Below are 24587 nucleotides of genomic sequence, written 5' to 3'. Positions count from 1 at the left end.
GGTTCACATATGTCTCAAGATTTAGTTATGTGTCAATAAATGTAAAGGCTGTGCATCTAAACCACTGAAAAGCTGACCGGCATCTGTTCCAAGGGTAAATGACACCTGAAAAGCATGCATTTTTAATAATGTCTGTCTCCATATATTGCGTTGGATACTTCAGATCAGGTTAACAAGAAACAAGCTACAGGAAACTAATGTGTCAGGTGAAATTACACAACAAACATTATCATGGTAGCTGGACTCTATGCGCAGGCCTATAGTCATTCTGAAAGTGCAGGTCAGCGACCCCCTCTTCTGAAAACACACAGAGGTCAAGGGTCAACTTTAAACAACCCTCGTTTTGATCACCGCTTTCTTTTATTCAGATGTTTTTCTGATCTGTGGCCATTAATCATTTCAAATGAAAAGGGATAAATCTCACTCAAAACATTTCCTCGTCACATTTTATATGTGTTAATACAAAAAAGGAGAAATAAATAAATTATTATGCATAAAGAAAAGGGACTTCAAAAGGCCATTAAGATTTTTGTTGTATCATGACATTATTTTAAAGACATAGTTTAACCCAAATTCTCTTTACTGTTGTAAAGTGAAAAAAAACAACTTTTTTTATTTATTTATATTGATTCATATTTATATATATCATGATACATTTGTTATACTGTCTTTAATTTGATTAAATTAAATCATTTAATTTTAGTAAAATAATTGGTGTTATTTTAGTATTATTTACACTCTAAAAAATGCTGGGTTGTTTCAACCCAATTTTGGGTAAAATATGGACAAACCCAGCCGTTGGGTTAAATTTTTACATTACATTTTTAACCCAACGTTTGGGTTTGTCCATATTTTACCCAAAACTGGGTTGAAACAACCCAGCATTTTTTAATTGTATGATGTGCTTTGCCAGTTTTATGCAACTGACATCATGCATAGTTAGTTTGGCAAAGTCGTATTAGTTTCTAAGTGAGGAAAAAACACTCACATTATCATTTGTTGTTGAGTTCACTTCTGCGGCTGTGTGTGGATTTACAAATCTGGCACATTTATTAAGGTACAATAAACAGTGTTATGACGTTGGGTCGTTGCTTGATATCCAATGCAAAAGTCCTGAAATGAAACCAGTTGAGAAACGCTGCCTTTACAATTATAAGAATTAGAGGAAAATGTGCTGAATTATCATAATTATCTTGTTTAAGCTATTGTCATGAACCTGGTATCTTCCTTTTTCTCCCTTCCTTCCCCTTCTGGTTATTTTACACACACATTCACACACACCGTCTGATCAGAACTTCTCTGATTAGAACCTTCTTCCCTTTCTCCTCTGATTATTGTCTAATATCACGTATGGTACTGACCGCTATCTACCCACCAGTTGTCGCCTCTGGCTGTTTGTTGCTAAGCTTATGCTTTGCCCAGTTTCCCTGCTGATGTGATCTGACTTCGGTCCGGTGCTTCCGCCAGCCGTCCTTGGTTTCGTTTCTCCTCTATCCGGGAGTCCGGGACCACCTGTCAGCCCTGGGCCTGCAGTTTTCTGTTATATTCTACAAGAAGATTATTTTCTGTTTGTGTCTGCCCACGCGGCTTTACCTGTGCACTATTCTGTGCGGCGTACCTGAGTTATATTAAAGTGACTTTACCTGCCTTCGCGTTTGGGTTCTCTCTCCACATCTGTGACCGCTATATTCTCTTTTATTACTTTCTTTGAATTTCAGGGTGAAATAGGCTATACAAATCCAAAAGTGATTCTAACTAAAACGTTTTAGTTAACTTTACTTAATGTCTTAACTTACTTGTAAAAGTTTAGTAATCTGTACTATTCACACTATGCTTTGTTTACTCAGAAAACCCAAGTTAACATGAATTGATTGGTTTGAGTGTGGTTTTTGAGGCGGGGAAATTCTTAATGGATGTTACACTCACTTCTGCAGTTATTTGTATTTGTTTGCATTCACTATTTTACCAAATTCATCTTGAATGTTGAATTGAATATTAAGTTGTGTAAGGTTGGAAATAATCAAAGCAACAAAGACATTTGTTTTTCACCAAGACATTTTCAGCACAGCAGTTATCTGGGCCTATGGGCCAGATGTTTGGGACAATAGCGAGGTTGTGGTCATCTGATTGGTCAGTTTGAATGTCTCACTGGTCGAGAGATATGACAAAACAAGATTTCAAATGTTCTTCTCTCTTTTTTTCTCTGGATGCTGAGCTGGTGTTGAGAGAGTCTCTCTCTCTCTCTCTCTCTCTCTCTCTCTCTCTCTTTCTCTCTTTCTATTTCTCTCTCTCAGGTAACATTTTACATTTATGCTGGGTACAAATGGTTTAAATTCTCATTACATCCATGTTGTAACTATTTTAAGTGTAAACATAACCTTATTGCACATTGAACCTTTTTTAATTCATGGAGTCAGATTAAAACGAGATAATTGCATATGAGAACATGTGTCTTATTTAACCAAAATTCCTTTGAGACGCTGGAAAGACTTGAACACGCGCGTCCTTTACCGGCTATTTGGAAACCGGAAGTTGGGCCGAATAGCCGGCTTTTACAGTTGTGCCAACTAAAACTTAATACACTACTTTACTTGAAAATTTTAAGGCAATCAGTTTCCTCACTTTTTCTAAGTAAAGTCAACTAACATTGTACAGTGTGGGTTCACCTGTTCAGGTTTGTGTTTGTGTTTAAAACCTGCATTACTTTTTGGGTGTTTTCAAAGAACAATTATTGAATAGTCTTTTGAATAATAATAATATAATATAATAATAGCACATTGTCACAACTAAAGATCTGACCTTATTGGTGTCTATATATGTTCATTCTGCAGGGTTAATGTTACACGGCCTGCTCTTCTTAAAGTAGCCAACAAAGAAGTCTCAACTATTAGCGGAGCTGCTTGAAATATTCAGTAGGAAACCCACACCTGTTTCCAGGTAACCGATGCTGCGCTTCTGAGCGTGTGTGTGTGTGTGTGTGTGTGTGTGTGTGTGTGTGTGTGTGTGTGTGTGTGTGTGTGTGTGTGTGTGTGTGTGTGTTTGCGTTCACCTCTGCAACTGCCCGTTTCATCTACTTCAAACTGAACTCAAGGACTCGATAGCTGCCCGAATTTTCTTTTCATTCAAAGTGTCCGCATGAAGACAATGAGGAGAAGCTTGTTTTCATTTTGCACTGAAAACTGATTGTCTTTTGCAGATGGAACAGGAATATTGTTAGAGATTTAGATCTAAACCAAGGCTGGGCGGCTTAGAGATATCTTGGATTGTTTTTGTGCACATCTGAGTTTTTGAAGGTGTCCGTCATGAATCCCATGTGGAAAGTCTATAAGAGTAAAGTCATGAAGACCATCAACCCAGATATGGACGAGGAACCGGTGGAAGAGGTACAGACTGGCAATATGGTGGTCAGATATGGGTGAACATGCACTCAAAACATATTCAGGCCTACATTCAAGATTTGCATTATGTATTTGAATTGCATATAAAATCTCCATCCATTTGGATTACAGAGTTTTAACATAAGCAAACTAATAAACTTAATGTGATGCATATTTGTCCGTATACATAGACGAAATGCGTAAGATTTGTGCACTTAAACGTTATTTTACTTTTTGCATTTATTTGGTTTTATTCACATCATCATATTTGCAAAATGCATGTATTCATATTGCTTAGAATGTGTTAACTGTGAAAACAATTTAATTTATTCGGTTAAAAAGTAACTGTAATAACCGTAAAATACGGTTAGCTGGAACAAGCAATAGTCGATTAGTATGTTATAGAAATTGGATTTATTGAAGACCAATATAAACCTGGTTATTAAAACACATTACAGAAATCTTACTTAAAAGTTTAGTTTGTATCCAAACGGATAGAATTTCCATATGCAATTCAGTTGCATAAATCTTAGGCCTAAATATTTTTGAGTGTGTTTATTTGGCAAATCTTTATAGTAAATATAACAGCTGTTTGTAATGAGCAAGATAAACCTAAAGTAATATGAGTGAATCGACAAACATTAACCGGTAAATGAGGAAAGAACAACTAAATGCTAAATTTCAACTATCATACAGTGGCAAATATTTATGCAGTTTTTCATTTATATCGATATCTAGAAAAGCAGGATTCCCAGTGGTGGATTAATATACATAATACAATTGTGTTTATAATACATCAGCCGGTCCAGTATATCAGTCTATTGCTAGTACTGGGCCTCTTATTATGTGATCGCATGAATATGCATGAATATGCATGAATATGTATTTTTTTTAAAAACAAGAAAGAAGAAAAACTTAACGTTAGATTTATCCCAAATGCCAAGAAATAATGTCACAAAATGTCTTAATCAAACATTTTAAGTGCATTGAGTGACATCCATATAAAAATAAAAGATAAAATAAGACCCAGCTACATGAATTGCATCAATTATCAGTTTATTCTTGTGAATTCTTATTCGATTAGACAGTTTTTTCCTCAGTTCCTGTACTATATGTTGAGTTGCTAGCGCATGTGCTTTTAAAGCACTAATGATGCATTTCTGAGTTTCTGGATGCATTTGAATATTTTAATCATTCTTTCAAGTATCTGATCAAGGGAAACCTTGCCCCACTTTTCAAAGGCCCTGTAACAGGATCTACAGGAGTCCGTGTAGTAGGACTAGGATGGCATTCCAGTGGTTTATCGGAGACGGATAACTTACTCAGGGTGTGTTGGACTTGTTGGCAGATTCTCCACAGTTCTCGCCTGTCTGTGAAACCTCTCGCTTACCTGTGTGAACTTGCATAGTTTCCATAGTCTGCTACAACACACAACAATGCCAACAGATTAGCATCGTATTCAAGATAAACATCAGATGCATGCTTTTATTTTCTTTCAGCGCTGACTCAGCGCTGACTCTTCAATGCATAAAGTAAATGCATGATGGGAGTTGCTCCAAATTCATAACAGTCATTTAAAAGTATATGTTTTGTATTGAATGTATTGTTTGCTGGTCTTAGCTGGCCATCAGGCAGATTTCCACTGGTCAAGCTGGAGTTTTTTATGGTTTTTAAAGGGGCAATAATAGTATTATTTGACATTATTGTTTCATCCTTGCATTAAAGTCGGCATGAAATGGAAATTGCGATAATCTTTTCTTCCCTATAGTGACGTATATCCTAGTAAACGCTTCACGAACAAGAACAAATATAGGGCGGGGCTTGATTTTGTCCGTTGGGAATGCATTAGATGGTTGTGGTCTCCTATTGGATGATCTCATGTGATTGACAGGTTGCCCCGCCCTCGTCATCAGAGAAGAGAAGAGCTGCAAGAGGGAGGAGAAGATATTTTGATTAAAGATTAGGCACATGAATTTAAAAATTAAATAATGATAAATAATTTATAACAAATACTGTGATATTCCATAAAAAAAAAAGAATTGTCAATTTTGATTTCACAGTGACTTTAAAAGGACCTTGGTGTAGTTTCACAAAACACCACAATAGTTTATTCATGTATATGTATTGTACTTTAAAGAGCTATTTCTACCTGATTTAACCCATAAAAATGGCCTTTTGTTGGTATAAATCAATGTATTTAGGTGGATTCAGTGATGTTAAGAAATATTTTTTTAATATTTTTAGTGTACAAAGGTTGTAATTATGTAATCTCTCTTTATCCATCATTTGTTTTTACCTCTTACTGACCATTAATCACCTTTATTATAGTGCTTTAAAGCAGCTTTACAGTGAACAGGACACAGGGCATTTGGTCTGTAAAGCATATATCTAAAAGAAAACATTGTTCAGCTGAAGTCAGTTCAGTGTCGATCGAGTTGCGTTGTATCAGATCATCAATAATTAAAATTAGTTAATTTCCTCATTAAAGCTGTTCTGATGTCATCGTCCAGCTCTGTTCTGTTCTCATACAACAGTGTCAGTTCAGTCAGATCAAAAATATTATTGAATATAAGTGTCCCCATTATGACTTTGCCTTTGATTAATATTTGTCTGTGAAGGTCTGTGATGTGGCTGAAGATATAATACCTATCCAGACCGATGAAGGACCCAGTGCAATGACACAGCTGGCCAAGAGAGTAAGTTTTATTGAATAAATAAATAAAGTCTCCTGTACACTGTAAGAGTGTGCTTCACACACATGTGCAGGGCTAGTTCATATTTGTCCACAAACATAAAAACATTGTTACACAATTTGTTTAGTTAAATTTATGTCACACTTCAGGATATTACATGTCAACAGCATATAGACATACTGATGTTTGTTGGTTTGAGTGTGTGAATGTGTGTGTATTCCTCCTCAGATGCAGGGAGCCGGAGCGAAAGGTTGGAAAAGTGTTTCGTCTTTATTCACCCAGGATGATGAACACCAACTTCTGGAGGCAGAGACCCAGCCGGCAGCGGATCAGTGAGTGTGACGATGAAAAGTTTCCATGTTCCTATACTTGAAAAGCCTGTTTTATCCACTAATGTTCTGTATTAAAACGGCTTGCTGCAAACAGGGACAAATGCAAATACTATTTCACAGTTACACAAGAGCTAAAAATGGTCAAACATCTGACTTTTTTTGTGTGTGTGATTTATGTAAAAGTTGGCGAAAGTTAAAGTTTAAGAACGATTCTTAAAATATTTTTTCAAAGAAGTCTCTTCTGCTCACCAAGGCTGGATTTATTTTATCAAAAATACAGTAAAGGCAGTAATATTGTGAAATATTATTACAATTTAAAGTAGCTGTGTTGCATTTAAATATGTTTTAAAATGTAATTTATTCCGGTGTGATGCAAAGATTACTTTTCAGCATCATTACTCCAGTCTTCAGTGTCCTTTAAATGCTGATTTACTGCTCAGGAAACATATGATTATTATCACACAGCAAACAGTTTTGCTTCTAAAGACGTCCGTCCAAACACACTCCAGACGTCTATGCTGACACACGGCAACATTTGGGAAACCAAACACCTTGTAATCACTGTTGACTTTGCTTACATGACGGAATATCATATCTCGCAAGTTATTTTGGTACAAACGACATGTAACCAAATTCAAGATTATTTTGGCTAGAAGTGTGTTACTCATAGCCGGACTATATCGGGTCTATAGTTAACCTTGTTGGTGAAATGACGGCTATTGCTTGCTGGGCAATGTTGAAATCAGTTTCGTCATTTTTTTTATTTTATTTTTTATCAGGATTCTTTGATGAATAGAAAGTTTAAAAGAACACCATTTATGTTTAGCCTTATAAATGCCTTTACTGTCCATTTTGATTTATTTAATGCATCCTCGCTGAATAAAAGGACTCACTCTAAAAAATGCTGGGTTGTTTTAACCCAAATTTGGGTCAAATATGAACAAACCCAGCCATTGGGTTACATTTTGCATTACATTTTTAACCCAATGTTTGAGCTTGTCCATATTTGACCCAAATTTGGGTTAAAACCCAGCATTTTTTAGAGTGGGTTATGTTTCTTGCTGGACAATGTTGAAATCAGTTACTTTATATTTTTGTAGAAAATGTGATAATATATATATATTTTTCAGTATTCTTTAATGAATAGAAAGTTCAAAAGAACAGCATTTATTTTTAACCTTATAAATGCATTTACTGTCCATTTTGATTTATTAGCATCCTCGCTGAATAAAAGGACTCAATTTCTTTGAACAGCAGTGGTTATGTTTCTTGAAAGAACCTTTATTTAAAGCTGCAGTCCGGCACTTTTTTGGGTTTAAAAATATAAAAAAAGACATTTTTGAAAAAAAACTTAACCAGCCAGTGTTCAAAACGATCTGCTTGCCTTACCTCGATTCAAAACGGTAAGCTTGTAATAATGATTTTAATTCCAGTGGTACTGGTGGATTTCCGCGGGAATTTCGAGCATGTCTTTGCGTCATTACGTCACTTCTGTACACATAGAGAAGGAGTCCCCGGCTAGCGTGTGTGGATGATGGTGGAGATTTAGCTTAGCACTTGGTATGGCGGATCCCGAAAGTTTAAAGCGACAATCACCAGTGACAACTGGGATTCACCAGTTGTAAAACCCAAAGACTTCGGACTTCAGAGTGGCTACAGAAAAAATATATTTTTCACGTTTTGACGTGATATAAGCAATCGTTAGGTTTAATCAGCATGATATAGCTACTGCAATGCTTCCCCCCACCCCCTGAATTTGGTCAGAACAAAAGTGAATGTTACTTACTTGTTCAGATGACATTTTCCGATGAAAATTCTAATGTTGACACTTTCAAAAAGTATACTCTGAGATTGCTGATGACAGTACAGTATCCACAGCGACGCGGCAACCTCAATACATTGTGTTCATCCGCGCTGTTTCATGCCGATTTACTACCCACGCACAGTTAATAATTCCGCGAATAACTGCAATTGCAGATTTCTAACAGAGATGGCGACAAAGAGGAAAAACAACGGACTGCAGCTTTAATCAGAAAAAAAATAATTGCGAGTTGCTAGTACACTCTAAAAAATGCTGGGTTGTTTTAACCCAACTTTGGGTCAAATATGGACAAACTCCGCCATTGGGTTACATTTTATAATTACATTTTTAACCCAACATTTGGGTTTGACCATATTTGACCCAAAATTGGGTTAAAACAACCCAGCATTTTTTAGAGTGTAGTAGGCCTATGTTGTTTCCTTTATCGTCCATACAGTCCATTGGCAGTGATGCCGGAGGAGCCTCCACGACCCAACAAGCGCAACACTGGATTCTGGGATAACTTTTCCACTAAATGGCACCAGGCAGCGGCGATGAAGCAAGCGGAGGCCGAGGAGGCCGGAGGAGACGGCAGACCGGAGGAGGAGGAGGAGAACGAGAGCGGGGCGAGAGCTGAAGATGTCGAGCACCAGGCCGGGCAGGAGAGAGAGGAGGAGGAGGAGGGAGATGGAGGCGCGGGGAACAGCTTCTCCAAGTACGCCACACTCGGAGGAGGGAGCGAAGACACACCGGCCTTCAAGTGGAACTTTGTCACCAGCAAACTGGCTGAGCTGAAGACCAAAAGCATGGCCAAGAGCAACTAGCCAACAGTGGTATAGAGAACTAGAGAAGGTTATCACAGTTCAGACCTCAGGGGCCACAGTGCTTCATATGAGCCGTATCGCACAGATGTGATCGCATTTCACCCGTTTAAAAGCATCGACCGTGACCGACACTGTGGCCTCCTCTGGCCTGGACTGCTTGGCATTCGTGTGGGAACTTCCGGTTACGGGAAACTCGCACACACGTCTGATATTAAAGGTGATGTGTGTCATTTTTTTGTGATAAAATACTGAATCTGCAGCAGAATTTGCATGCTTCACCTTTAACAAACACTGTAAAACATCAGGAAATTATGAGAGTTAAGTAATATCTATATGCTTCAGAGGACAAAAGAAGTTATAACCCACAAATAAGTTAAAGTTGAGCTTATATAATAACTATTTTCTTTTTGTTAAGTGAAATCAGTTCACTACAAGCACAATAACACCCTAGATACAATTTATTTTAAATAATCATTATTTTTGCAAATCCATGTGGTTGAGCATAAATGACACACTTCACTTAAAAAAGCAACACTGTAATTTGAATTATAGGAATGAGGTATATACTGTTGCAGGGATTGATGTCATAATGTGAATACAAAGAAAATATTTATTTTCATTAATTTATGTATATGCATAAATCAATTCCTTAAAAGTAGTTGAAGATTAAGCCCAATAATATAAAGCCCATCATCAAGATGAAATATGATCTGAAAAACCTAGAGGAACAATCTCACCTTAAGAAAAGAGTAGCATTCAAATGATTGATTTTACTATTTTATTTAATGTATATCATGTACAACACTTTTTGTGTATTGTATATTTAACAATGCAATTTATAAAGTTGGGTAATCTCTCATTTGATTTTATTTTATTGGGTGAAGGTTTACAGAATATGTGTCCGGTGTAGTTTATGCGGTGTTCTGTCTGTTTCATAATGTTTCATAACTCCTGAAGTCCAATGTGATAAGTGTATTTACACAATATCTCAAAGGTTCTTTGTGTCTCCTGTCTGTTCAATGTTTGCTCTCACATTGATTGATTATTTTTTTTCCTGCTTTGAAGTTTTATTTTATGATACAATAAAGTTCTAATGCAAAAATATGTAGAGATTGTAATATATTTATGACTTCCCTGCTGTTACCAGTAGTGAACAGCAGGTGTCAGTGCAGGCCATAGAAACCAAGTGTTATCCAGCTCACTAAAAGAACCGGTTCAATTGAACGATTCGCCCACGAACCGAACATCACCAAAGCTTGTTGCTGAGATGGTTTAGCTATAAACAGTAGCTATTATATTCTACCAGAAAGCATGTGTTTTATTCACATACTCACAAGGTCTGCATAGCGTCTTTTTAAAGGGCATTTAACTATTTTACAGCGCATTTGACCTGGCCAAACCACCTTAAAAATCATAATAAATGAATGGGGCCTCCTTCAAACAATAACTTTGGTAAGTAAACAGAATATTTATATCATTTGATTTATGACAGTGTTTCCCTAGTTTTATTGCACAAACAATAAACACCTACCTAGTATTTGGGTGGAAACTACGGGCAGCACATTATCATTTCTCACTCCATTAGTTAGTTCACTTATTGTCTGAATCTGAGGCTGATGGATGAATGCAGATCCATGAGACAGACTTGAACTCCTGTTTTTATTGTCTCTCAGTAACATAACCCGCTCTAAGCCTGTCATAACATATGGCTCCATGCAGGATCTGGATAGTTTATGGCCTGCAGGTATGCTTTTCTCATACAGGTGTTGTGTGAGAAGAGGTTGCAGGCGTGCACCAATAACTCATCATTACAGCAGACACACACACATACAGCTAATAACCGAAGTGATATCAATCTGGATGGATTGACTTTCAGTTTTAATGAAATCGCCCAAATACTGTTTGTGTTCATGGTAGCACTTAAAATGTAGAACTTTGTGTCTGTAACAAATGCAGTAAATGAACAAAAACATGATTTTATAGCATACAACGGATTGGTAATTTGTATAGTAGGCCTACTTTGAAGATTATCACCTGTTTTATAATACATCATCTACAGTATATCCTGCACTGCATTTGGAACTGAAATCAAGAGAGTATTGTGTGTCTGGAATGGATAGATCTTTCACACACACAAAAATTTGGACCATATTTTTTCAAATTGATTTAATGACAATTACACAAATGACAATCTGTTATGCAAAAAAATCCTATAATATATTATCCAAATTGAATTTGTTGTACAACATTTATGCAGATTAAATACAACATATAATTTTTTTTGTATTACAGTATTTTTTGTAGGCTAATAATCTATTATTGGATAATGAGCATCATTAAGAATAATGCAATGTACACACACACACACACACACATAAAATGTAATGCTTAATTGTCATGAACATATTAATGCATGCAAAAAAATTATGCAATGCCATCATCATCATTTGTGTTTGCATGCATGTCATTGACAAACTGTCTATGTATTAATGCACCACTATTGTAAAGCATCCTTAACCTCTGGAAAGGTTTAAATTAAACGTATTATTATTAAAAAATAAGCTTTTTGGTTATGCAAAATATTGCATTCATTGCAATATATGCATTTGTTATTTTTCTTTTTGATTTTAGACGAAATAGGCATGCATTTCCTTCGCATTCAGCCTAGAGTTTGTTGACGTCTCAGTCTTTTGTGAGGTAAGGCATCACCATGAGTGAAATTATAAGACAACCATACAATAAAACGCATACCAGCTCAGCCCAGACTTTAGTCATCCGCACATAAAACAGACAGACATGCCTGTTAGCACCTGTGGGTGACAGCGGCTCGTGACTCACAGAGCATGCAGGCAACAGTCCATCTGGAGGATCACCGCACAAACACATGCATGCCTTTACCTTACAAACACAGAACCGCCCGAGGCCAGGTGTAGTTTCCCATGATACAGAGACACACACAGACACAAATACAATTACCACGGAGAACAAATGTTAGCTGTGACAGAGGGAAGTGTTGACCTCCTCACCTGAGCTTCTTCTCTGATGTGGCACATTTGCCCATTTGTTATCGTTTGATGTCTGAGTGAAAGGCAACTGGACTACTCTTTACTCTTTAGTGGCTTTCCTTTCAAATAAGCTGTAGCTGTGATTTTTTTGAAGGGAATAGCTGAACGTGGGAAGAAAATGTGCTGGTTATTTATGCAGCCTAGCCTGCAGGCCACAGGAGACGCTTCCTGAGAAACTCTCGGCTGTACTTTTTTGCTTGTTCATAGATTTCAAGAGATTATCGGCACTTTCATCCCACCCCATATAATATACAAGCAGAATGCTTACAGAAATTTTAGATGTGTGGGGAAAGTAGAATAGCCTGGAGGTGCTTATGCATAATACTTTCCCATGAATCAAAAATAAATTGAGATTTTCATATTAAAAGAAAGTAAATTACAAGAGGGAAAATTGGTTCTGAGAATGAATTTTGAGCCCGCTGGTACGGCAGCAGTTCCCTGATTATTACGCAGGAATGAGAGTATAGTACCTAGTCATATTGGCCTAGAAAATCACAACTATTTATTTTCTGTCGGTCTTAGTACACGGTGTAACTACAGAAGAGTCAAGTTTTAAATAGGATAAATATCGAAACTCTTTGGTCATTTTTTTTTAGAGAGATGCTAACGGTCTAATCAGATTCAATGATCTATGCTATATGCTAAAAGTGCTACCGCACCAGACCCGGAGATCGGCTGAATGGATTCGAAAACGTTAAAACTCGACTGTTTAACTCTACGGGAGTTGGAAAATGAACCTATTTCCCAAAAAAGTGGAGTATTCCTTTTAGACTAAGTTATTTACATAAATGAAGAGAGGGAGTTATAGACTGAAGAACAACTTGCGAAAGTGCGAATTGGCACAAACATGTCCTGGAGAAAAAAAACTCTTCTGAAGCCTCTGCTTCTCTGGAAAATGTGACCTAGTTCACGTGCAAGGGAGCCGACACCGTTTCAAATTGATTTCTCTGTATGTTATTAGTCAATTTTTCTGTCATGGACGTCAGGCTCAGGATGACGCTTGAAGGGAAGTGAATGGGAATCATGGGAGGCCAGCTTTTTCCCCATGACACTCATTCACAAATCAATATTGATTTTGTTATTTGTGCATTGCCCATAAACATGAATATTGATGTGCTCTTATACTTGCATGCACGCTTAGACCTGAAATATGTCAGTGTTGTTTTTGTTAACTAAAACTATAACTAAATCTAAAACTATTAAAAAATAAGTTTCAGTCATATATAAAATAAAGCTGAAATAAAATACAATTATATTAGATGGAAAAACTCAAACCTAGAAACTGAAATAGGCTAAATAATTTTGAGTTCAAGTACTAAAACAAAAGTAAATTATAAAAAATATAAATAAATACTATAATAGTACATAAATACGTAATATTGTACATGCTTAAGAGATTTTGTGCATCGTGAATTGTTGCATTCTCTGCATTACCTGATGCTATAGTGAGATTTAAATTAAATTCTCTTCTTCTATTGGTTTTCTTTTACAGGTAAACTCCTGCCATAGCAGAACAACAGTGGATCAGGACAATCTTACTAATGACATTTGCATTTTTGTGCAAAGCATGTTTATGGCTTCGCATGTGAGCATTGAGCAGGTACAGGAACTGTTGCATGTGTTAAAGTTTGTTGTGTGTTTGTTTATTGTATTTCAGGATGAGAGTGTGTCTTTGACCCTTCTCCCCACTGCTTCAAATCCACACTGGTGTCCATTTACTGTTTCTACAGCTGTTTGGGATGTTGTCTTTACTTTGCACCCGTGCTGCTAATATAGCTTCAAATCCCCTTCCCCCTGTTTCCTACAATCCCCTAAGAGTCAAAAAGAGACTAGTAGCATGAGTCTCACTAGTGACAAGACTAGTGGACATTTCTATAACACCAAAGGAGGAGGATACAACTGAAAAATAATCTCTTTGGGTCAAATATGGACAAACCCAGCCATTGGGTTAAATTTTGATAATGCATTTTTAATCCAACGTTTGGGTTTGTCCATATTTGACCCAAAATTGGGTTAAAACAACCCAGCCTTTTTTAGAGTGTATGTGTCATTTTATAAATTTCTTCATTTATTCAATAAATGCAGTAATAAGACATTATAGTGCTGATACCAATCAAATCTTCACTGCCATTCATAATTCCTCTCCCTTGGCCTCATGGGATAGTAAAGTGTCCATCGTATGCTCACCTCAGAATATGGCCGGAAGTAGTAGGTCATCTGGGGACTTGTTGCTTACTCTTTTATAAATACTGAGAATTCAGACATACAGTTTTTCCCCTACTTTATAGCAGGGAAGTTTGCGATTCCGGACGCAGCCATTGATTCACTCATTCAACTGATTCGTTTGATTGAGAATAATTTGGGAATGGGGCAAGTTATGAATGGCTTATGGAATCATTGACTCCCTTGATTTGCTGAAAAATGCTGTGAACGAATTGCCGCTGTGTGTTGATTGGAGATGCAACTGCGGCTTTGTTTGGAATTTTGTTTTGTTGACAAAATAGAGCAAAACATTCATCATTTAAAGGGGTGGTATAATGCCCGTTTCACAAGATGTAAAACTTTTTGAGGGTGAGCAAAAACGCACTGTTTTTGTGTCTGTTCCTTTAAATCCAAATGAGCTGCTGCTCCCAACACAGAGGGCGGAGCTACAACAACTTGTGTTCTTTTACCTCACACACACACACATGCACTGAAAATGTAAAAAACGTTTAGCCTTTTCTGTTCAAACCGGAGTCAGACAATGCTGGAGAAACCCGAGAAGAAGTGACAACATGTAGACAACATTTCTGAATGGTTTGTTGATGAATTTATGTATAGTTATCGTCTAGTCATTGATTAGCATATTCTGTCTTGATAATCTATAAATCGTGTTCCTGGAGGCGGGGTTTATGTAAATTTTAGGGTTGGTGTGTCACTAACCCCAGAGGAATGTGGTGTAGTCCCAACCAGACGTTTGTTGTAGTCCTTAAACTATTTCTTTAAAAGCAAATATCTTCCTTTGCTTTGAACTTTGAGCGTTGTAACTTTGCAGATGTTGTTTATGCTCAAACAGCAACATTACACACTAACTACAGTTAGAAAAGTGAAATCATAATCAACCACCCCTTTAATATAAACTTTAAAAAAATAATATTAGCAATGGATAAAGCTATATAAAACAGTGATGATGGACAATGGCTTGGCATTGTATATGGCATTTGCAAACCAGACTGTCCAACCGAAAACGTGTCGGATGGCCATCCTCGACAGGACTAAAAGACTTCTTTATGCTTACATACACCGTACTTGGCAGTGCCTGGCGCTGCACGGCCTTAAACAGAGGGAAGATCTCAACTATCTGCCTCTATTTTCACCTACCGTGATCTGCTCAGGGTCAAACATCCCCTCCTGTCCGGCCTGTCAGCAACAAGTCATTACAAACACAGTTCCTCATGACATTCCTCTGGACATAAGCTCCCATGTGTCTGTTTGAGGAGCCAGCCTGTGCGTGTTTGCAAGCTCAGCAGTGAACTAAGGTTACTTTGATATGAAAATCACCTTAGGATGTTTATGTTTATTTAAAAAAAGTTTGATATACTCGCTAGAAATCGCCATGATTAGCCGTTAATGTCCAGGTGTCTGCCAAAGCCCCCGCTCAGCGCCTCAGGTGACAGCAGCCTGTTGTTTGTGTCCTGGACAGATTAGATTGAGATAACAGGTCTTTTTTTTTTTTTCAATGTGGCTGGTGTGATTGACTTCGAGCTTTTAAGTGTTTGTGGTGTTTTCCCCCCACAGAGTAACTGACCCTGAAGTAATACACACACAGCTCAGTTTAGCTGTTCAAAGGCAGCTCATTTGACTTGAATAACCTTTAGAGACCAAATGCATTCCTAAATATTTTCTCTCTTTTTCTCTAACAACATAAATTGAAACAATCATACCTCAAATGTGGCGTTTGAAGCTGTTGAGTTCTTTAAAAACATAAAACGCAGGGACGTACATCGGTGTCAAGCTGACCAGGGTTAAATACAAGGATGTAAATGTATATGCTTGAACAGTTTTTATAGCCTATATAGGTCTTTAGAGCCTTTTTACTCAAGATACCTCCAAAGGAGCGAGCAAAGATCAGTATAACCAATGTCCGTCACATGTAGTGATATCTAAAAGTTATTTTATATATTTTTTCAGCAGAGTTCTAATTATACATGTCTATGAATGACTGTAATGCAGGTAAAAGGTATTTATACTAAAAATTATTTTTATTTTTATTTTGATCAATCTGGCTCCTATGAAATATTTTCAGATTTTAACCTGCTTTTTTATGTCATTTTAAACGCACAAAGTTTCATAATTATTATTAATATTATAGTTATTAATAATTATAAGGTATATTATTTAGATATTTGTTTAATACGACTTTGCTACAATAGGCCTGTGATGGTTCTCAGACGTACACAATCATGTACATATTTCCATATAGACTATTGCCTAAGGTGTGTTGTGCAAACGATGGGTTTTTGTGAAACTAATTTCGAAACTATGAAAAAAAGCAAAGCCTCATTTCTCTACAGGATATTGGTTGCAATGAATGCTAATGAATTCCTGCAAGCTTGTTTCCTAGTGCCTACATATAAGCTGGATTCAAAGAACAATGTTTATATTAAACTCTATATTTAAATGTTAGCATGCATTGACCAAGTGTGATTTATAAAATTATGTTTCTTAAAAGTAAGCGCAATTATCATATTTTGGTATGTACCTTTATTATGGAGCATGTAATGTCTTAAAATACACAGGCAGATCACTAGGTTTTGGAATAAAGCTGATGTCTATCTCATTATACAGGGCAAATGGACCACATTTTGAAGAGCAAGTCTCGTGTTTAACCCTGTAGCTGCCACAGCTGAAGGGTAAAATCTCATTCATAATGGCCCAAATGGCACCACCGACTCCATTATACAATCATAAACATGTTCTGATTGTGATAAAGCGTGTTGCTCTAGCTGTCGGCCATCAGGGGGTTTGTTTGAAGCTCTGCGCTGTGGCGGAGGGACGTACTTCTGTGTCACGCTGACCAGGGTTATATACAGAACTGCTCACCCCAAAAACTGTGGGCGAGGTCACACCCCAACCAGTCTTTGATGAGTCTTTTCTCATTCGAGCGCTACAGACGCTGCGAGTGCAAGCAGGGACACACATGTGCACACAAACAAACACAGATGGTCTTTTCCCTTGGAAAACATATGGAGTTTTTCCAGGTCTTGGAGCTAAACTGGCTAATTCCCCCTATCTCCTGTCCATCTGATTTAACCTTTCCAGAAGTACCTGATCCCCGGAGAAAAACCCTTAAAGCCCAGCGTGACCGGCCTCTAGACTGTGGGAACTGCACTGTTGACTCTCGCCCCATAAAAACGGCTCGCAATTACAGAGAGAAGGACAACCAGATGTAAATTAGACGGAAGTCCAGCTGCCCATCACTGCCCAGTGCTTTATAATCAAACTCAGCAGACTTTGAGGTCAGTGGGAATGGGCGATAGCATTTATTTTGATCCCATTCCATGTATCATGAAGGTTGACATTGCTTTATATAGTATATTGATAAAGTGTTAATACCTATTTTAAATTTAAAGTTGAATGATTTTGGAAATTAAATAAATTTAACATTAAAAAAACGTTAAGAATATAAATTGATTATTGTAATGGAATAATTTTTAACAATAATTATAGATCATGGTCAGTCCTTTAACTTCATATCATAAGATTCAACTTTTAAGCTTGATATACACAAATTGTCATGCTAAATAAATCAAATTAACAGTATCGTAAGTACACTATCTGTTTTTTTTTGTGAAAGAAATTAGTACTTTTATTCATTAAGTACACATTCAATTGTTGAAAAGGGACAGTTAAAACATTTATAATGTTGCTAAATATTTTTATCTAAAATAAAGGCAGTTCTTTTGAACTTTGAACAGCATATTTATTAGAATGATTTCTGAAGGATCATGTGACACTGGAGTAATGGCAGGGATGTTTGGGATGTTCATTTTTGACCGACAACCAACGCTCGTTATTGGCTAATAATAATTGCCCAGGTCATTTTCAAATTATTTTAGGAAGGTGACGATATTGAACTTTGTGCATTGTCACCGCCTGTTAATGAACTCTCACGCACAAAGAAAATGAAAGCGTATGCTACGCACATCATGTTAATCAAACCAATAAGTTAGAAAACAGCCGTTGCCGTCCTTTGGATGAGACGTTAAACCGAGGTCCTGACTCTCCGTGGTCATTAAAAATCCCTAATTTTTAAAATTTGCCCCTTGGCCTTTGTCCATCATGGCCTCCTGATCATCCCCATACACTGATTGATTGGCTTCATCACGGTCTCCTCTCCACCAGTAAGCTGGTGTGTGGTGGGCGTTCTGGTGCAATATGGCTGCCGTCGCATCATCCAAGTGGAGCTGCACATTGGTGGTGGTTGAGGAGATTCCCCCCCTTCTATGTAAAGCGCTTTGAGGTTTCAGAAAAAGCGCTATATAAATGTATTTAATTATTATTATTATTATTATTATGTTGCGGCTGGTCAGGCATGTAAATGATGCCTCGGCCCCTCAGGCCCCCTCGTGACTGCAAAGCTCTTTTACCAAGATGCCTTCTGGATCACCATCATTATACATGAGACATTTGCACATATGTTTTGAAATAAAAAGCAAATCTGACTTGAAACAGTTTGGAAAAGAAGACATGGCGTTTGAAATAATGTTCATGGTTCAGTACACTTGAAAACATGGAATAAACATGGCCCAGCTGTTGGCCTGATGTTCCTCCTGGTGTAATTCGATCACTGAGTCTCTAAATCTCCACCAACCGCAGCGCTCGATCACAGACCTGCACGTTCATCTGCCTGGTAGCAGAGATCATTCATTTTTTACAATCGGGGATCATATTGATTTACACAAAACGTGGAACACAGTAATCTGATGGATATATTTGTAATGAAATTTCCTTGTTAATTTGCATGGAGAGCTTATGCACAAACTTTAACAAGATGGCAGTGGGTCGCTTGTACAGACGTTAAGCATCACGTTACTGTCGAGACCTTTTACCCTCAATAACTCGAGTCTGTATCTTACTGACTGCAGACTCTCCAACACGGCTTTCCTCTCGTCCAGATTCACACCGCTCAAACTCTCCAAACGTATGCTAACACCATTAGTGCTTTTGTTGGTCCTTTTGGTGTCTGTGCCTCTGCAGCATGTTGTACATGTCTCTTTGAGGAACATTTGTAGAAATATATATTTATATATGATATAAATATTAATAATATTAACAGACAGACAGACAGACAGACAGACAGACAGACAGACAGACAGACAGACAGATAGATAGATAGATAGATAGATAGATAGATAGATAGATAGATAGATAGATAGATAGATAGATAGATAGATAGATAGATAGATAGATAGATAGATAGATAGATAGATTAATTTAGAAAAATTTGTAATTTTGCCACAGTGAGACTGAGGCTTAAAGACAACCAGCAAAATAAAATGAATGAACGAATGAATGAATTAATGTTTTTTTATTCACATATTTTATTATAAATAGTCCAAAAATCTAACGTTGTGAGTTGCAAAACTTAAAATATAAAAAAAGCCCAACTTCTGTCATGTTTTCCTGTGATTTTCCACCAAACACTTTCTGACCTTCATTCTCAGGTCCTGATGTCAGGAGGTCATAAAAAGAGCCGTAATTCACAAGCCATGTTCCCACAGTCTCTCTCTCTCTCTCTCTCTCTCTCTCTCTCTCTCTCTCTCTCTCTCTCTCTCTCTCTCTCTCTCTCTCTCTCTCTCTCTCTCTCTCTCTCTCTCTCTCTCTCTCCCCCTCTCTCTCCCTCTCTCCCTCTCTCCCCCTCTCTCTCTCTCTCTCTCTCTCTCTCTCTCTCTCTCTCTCTCTCTCTCTCTCTCTCTCTCTCTCTCTCTCTCTCTCTCTCTCTCTCTCTCTCTCTCTCTCTCTCTCTCTCTCTCAGATACTCTCCCTCTCTCTCTCTCTTTCTCAGATACTCTCTCTCTCTCAGATACTCTCTCTCTCTCTCTCTCTCAGATTCTCTCTCTCTCTCTTTCTCAGATACTCTCTCTCTCTCAGATACTCTCTCTCTCTCTCTCTCAGATTCTCTCTCTCTCTCTTTCTCAGATACTCTCTCTCTCTCAGATACTCTCTCTCAGATTCTCTCTCTCTCTCTTTCTCAGATACTCTCTCTCTCTCAGATACTCTCTCTCTCTCTTTCTCAGATACTCTCTCTCTCTCAGATACTCTCTCTCTCTCTCTCTCAGATTCTCTCTCTCTCTCTCTCTCTCTCTCTCTCTCTCTCTCTCTCTCTCTCAGATTCTCTCTCTCTCTCTCTGACCCCACAGAAGGGAGGTTACGCCTGAGAGACTGAAGTGAAAAGGCCTGTCCTCTGATTTATGACCTTCTCCTGCCATCGGATCTTCTCCTGCACCGAGATGTTTTTTGTGAAGCACCGAAACAGACCCTCCCAGAAACCCCCAAGAGTTTTAGGTTTCCAAAGCCCATCAAAGTAAGTTGTGAAGCTTTCACACACGTGCAACGATTGCCATGATTTGGGAACTTAATTTAACACTGATAAACTATTTGAATATGGCCTTTTTAAATGACAAGATTTTAGGTTAAAACGCACTACTGTTATCAAATATTTTCAATAGTTGTATTCAAAGAATCGTGATTTTTTTTATTTATTACAGTTTCTACAAAAATATGAAGCAGCAGCACAACTGTTTTCAACATTGATAATGATAAGAAATGTTTGTTGAGCATCAAATCATCAAATTAAAATGATTTCTGAAGGATCATGTGACACTGAAGACTCAGAGTTTGATCACAGGAATAAATTACATTTTAAAAAATATCCGCATAGAAACCGCTATTTTTAAATGGTAATAATATTTCACAATATTGTTGCTTTTACTATATATTTGATGAAATAAATGCAAGCTTGGTGAACACCTCTTTCAAAATATAAATAGTGTATATATGAATAGAAAGCTGTACCATTTATGAAAGTCTGTGGAAAGTCAATACTATAATGTGTCCAATGCAATATAAAAAGATAAATGTCACTCGTGGTTCCTGTCTGAGGATGTTTTCACCTATTTTTAGGTTCAAACTGTGTTTCTTTGGCAGGTGCGTGTCTGTATTTCTTCCTGTTGTAATTCTGTGCTCTGGTTAGCTTTGTTATTTTACTCCTCCATCCGTCCTCCACAACACCATTATCATGCATTATTTTCATCTGGATTATTTGAGTTCTCTTCCGTTCAAGTCCGATGTCATGTCGTGTGGTGTTTATGCCGAAGGATCATTCCGGGCTGTTCTCCGTCCTGACTCATGCACGGCGCTGGCAGATTGGAGCTGCTGGCCCAGAAGAATTAGGCCAGATTTGCCACACTTCACAACCCCAGCCGGGCCTGATGCACATTCCCTCCAAATGCACGAGGGCGATTTGTGAACAGAGTCTCATTATACCACCGTGGCACAATGCGAGTGGAAATCTTGGCATGCTCCTTCCTTACAAACCCAAAAGCCTTTTCAGACAGAGTTCAGATGTGTAGTGTAGTGCTCTTCGTCTGATGAATGCTTAGGCTTCTCAGACTGTGTAATTGTGCTTTTACAGTGCTTACAAGACCACCCACGACACCACAGCATCAAGACTCAAACCTAAACCTGATCACTGTTCTTCTTCAGGAAATGCAAATCTACATTTTCATCTCCTTTAGTTTTTTTGAGGGAAACGCATTTCTTCACTTTATTCTGCTTAACACGCAACATGAATGTGTGTCAGCTCAGCTGTGTGCACTACAGTATAAGTATTACTTTTTTATCAGGAAGTTGTTCATCCTACAGGCATATTTGAGCAAAACAAACTTTGTCAGTTTTGTACTCTTAGATAGACAGATATATAGATAGACAGACAGACATATATATAGATAGACATACAGATATATAGATAGACAGATAGATATATAGATAGATAGACAGACAGACATACAGACAGATATATAGATAGATTGACAGATATATATATAGATAGACAGACAGACAGATATATAAATAGATAGATAGATAGATAGATGGATAGACAGATATATAGATAGATATATAGATAGACAGACAGACATATATATAGATAGACAGACAGATATATAGATAGATAGATAGATATATAGATAGACAGATATATAGATAGACAGACAGATATATAGATAGATAGATAGATAGATAGATAGATAGATAGACAGACAGGCAGATAGATTGACAGATATATATATAGATAGACAGACAGACAGATATATAAATAGATAGATAGATAGATAGATGGATAGATGGATAGATAGATGGATAGACAGATATATAGATAGATATATAGATAGACATTCAGATATATAGATAGATAGATATATAGATGGATAGACAGACAGATATATAGACAGACAGACAGATATATAGATAGACAGATATATAGATAGATAGACAGACAGATATATAGATATAGAAAATATACAAAGTTCTGGCATGAAACTCTACATGGTGCAGACCAATAGGTCCTTTTACTCACCTGTTCATAATCACATCACTATCTATAGGGCGCAGCTGATTGGTTCCTGCCGTATCAGTAGCCAATGAGCTCTCTGCTCAACCTTCAAATACTTGGGTAACATTTGCCTGAGCTTTCAGAAACCCTCCACCTTCCCCAGCTCCACCTGTACACACACACACACACGCACATGTGATAGTGTGCGTGTGTACACACTACATCACACACTCAGAGATAATGTTGGAGGACCGAGACAAGGATTGCAAACATGATCTCTCGACCCGTCCCGTCCCCCGCAGCAGCTGCTCGAGGGTGATGTCTGTGTACGAGGGAGGAGAGGAGCTGTTTGATAACCAAACGTGTTAAAAAAACTATATGGACAGGACCAAAAACAGGATGCACAGCAGGCCACAGTGTTTGGATGTCAGGAAGACGACTGCTGTTTCATTCACATACGAATCTGACGGAAGAGAGGAAAGAGAGGTGGGGTGGAAGAGGGTAACTGATCAGCCCGGCAAAATAGAAGTTATATTTGTAGGTTTTAACCCTCAGAATCTCAACACAGATGATGTATGTTTAATCAATGCACTTTTAATGAAGCTAACGGTTGTGCTTCTTGCAATTTAAATCTCGCAACAGTGATTCTGAGGGTTAAAATCAATAAAAATGGACCCTATTTACCTCAACACATTCCTAGTCTTATGTACACAATTTATTAGTGTATTTTATATAATAATAGTTAATAATAATAATATTGTCTTCAAAATCTTTCTTTTAAATGTTACAATTGCACCATCTCTGAAATGACTTTTCAGCTCATCCCCTCCAACCACCTGAGTCCATTTTTATATGTAACGACCAATTTTGACCGTCCAATCAAATCCAGTCTCACCCATTTTCACACTGAATATCCTGTTTTACTTGGTAATGTCACATTATGTAAGTAAAATGGGTTGCAAAGAGTTTTTTTTGTTCCCCCAAGGTGATTTGGTGCATTTTACTGAAGTGCTTTACATGTTGTGCGAATGCTTTCAGAATAACCAACACGCCTGAGCTGCAGTGAGAAGTGAGCTGTGTGCTGGAAAGAGACGAGAAGTGGTGAGGTGAGACTCAACTGAGCCGTTCAAAATGTTGCCCAAATGTTGTTTAGCAACGGAGCCGTGTGTGTTTGTAACAACATTGAAGACTAAAGAAATCTAAGACTGACAAGTGTGTAATCATCAGCTCTGTGCTAGCATGCAGCTCTCACTTTGATTTATAGCATTACACTGTTGGACCGTGCAATCATTTTTATTTCCACTGACATCATCTACATCCTCACCTTCCACACTTCTCTGCTTTGGGAAATATGACACAACCCATGAAGGCTTTTGTCTGTGATGCTGACAAATGATTTGAAATATTAATCTTACAGACTGCACTTACCAAGAGCAATTTCTATATACACTACCAGTCAAAAGTCTGAGGTCAATGAGATTTTTAAAAAAAAATAAATTAATATTTTTATTTTAAATTGATCAAAAAGCGACAATAAATGCTTCAACAAATCTATTCAATGCTGTTCTTTTGAACTATCTATTCATCAGAGAATCTTGATTTTTTTTTTTATCACGGTGCTCAAAAATATATGTTTTCAGCATTGATGATAAGAAATGTTTCTTGAGCAGCAAAGCAGCATATTATAATGATTTCTGTAGGATCGTGTGACACTGAAGACTGGAGTAATGATGCTGCTTAAATTCATTTTTGATCGCAGCAATAAATTACTTTTGAAAACATATTCGAATAAAACAGTTATTTTAAATAGTAATATTTTACAATATTACTGTATTTTTGATGCAGCCTTGATAAGCATAAGAAACTACTTAAAAACAACATTCATATTTTATGTAGACATT

At 37.3% G+C, this 24587-nt stretch overlaps 1 protein-coding gene and 1 long non-coding RNA gene across 4 annotated transcripts; both read left to right on the top strand.

Annotated features, from left to right (window-relative positions):
* Positions 1–996: 996 nt before the first annotated feature.
* LOC307005771 (uncharacterized protein C1orf232) lies at positions 997–9926 on the top strand. 2 transcript variants are annotated; one of them, XM_079626223.1, is made up of 6 exons: positions 997–1057; positions 2832–2937; positions 3197–3383; positions 5996–6073; positions 6299–6402; positions 8661–9926. In XM_079626223.1, exons 3-6 carry the CDS (start codon positions 3303–3305, stop codon positions 9025–9027), a joined length of 630 nt encoding a protein of 209 aa, XP_079482349.1. In that variant the 5' UTR covers positions 997–1057; positions 2832–2937; positions 3197–3302; the 3' UTR covers positions 9028–9926. The 2 variants fall into 2 exon arrangements, with proteins under 2 accessions (XP_079482349.1, XP_079482350.1); XM_079626224.1 differs by lacking the exons at positions 997–1057; positions 2832–2937 and having other exon boundaries at positions 3101–3383.
* A 331-nt stretch (positions 9927–10257) lies between these two features.
* On the top strand, positions 10258–24239 carry LOC307006091. 2 transcript variants are annotated; one of them, XR_013799402.1, is made up of 5 exons: positions 10258–10479; positions 13585–13692; positions 17394–17590; positions 20495–20658; positions 23725–24239. It is a non-coding gene; the product is annotated as an uncharacterized lncRNA (long non-coding RNA). The 2 variants fall into 2 exon arrangements; XR_013799403.1 differs by lacking the exon at positions 23725–24239 and adding an exon at positions 21418–22021.
* Positions 24240–24587: the final 348 nt, after the last annotated feature.

Source organism: Phoxinus phoxinus (assembly GCF_949152265.1).
Source record: "Phoxinus phoxinus genome assembly, chromosome: 10".
NCBI classification, from domain to species: domain Eukaryota; kingdom Metazoa; phylum Chordata; class Actinopteri; order Cypriniformes; family Leuciscidae; genus Phoxinus; species Phoxinus phoxinus.
This window is presented reverse-complemented; position numbering and strand designations above follow the sequence as displayed.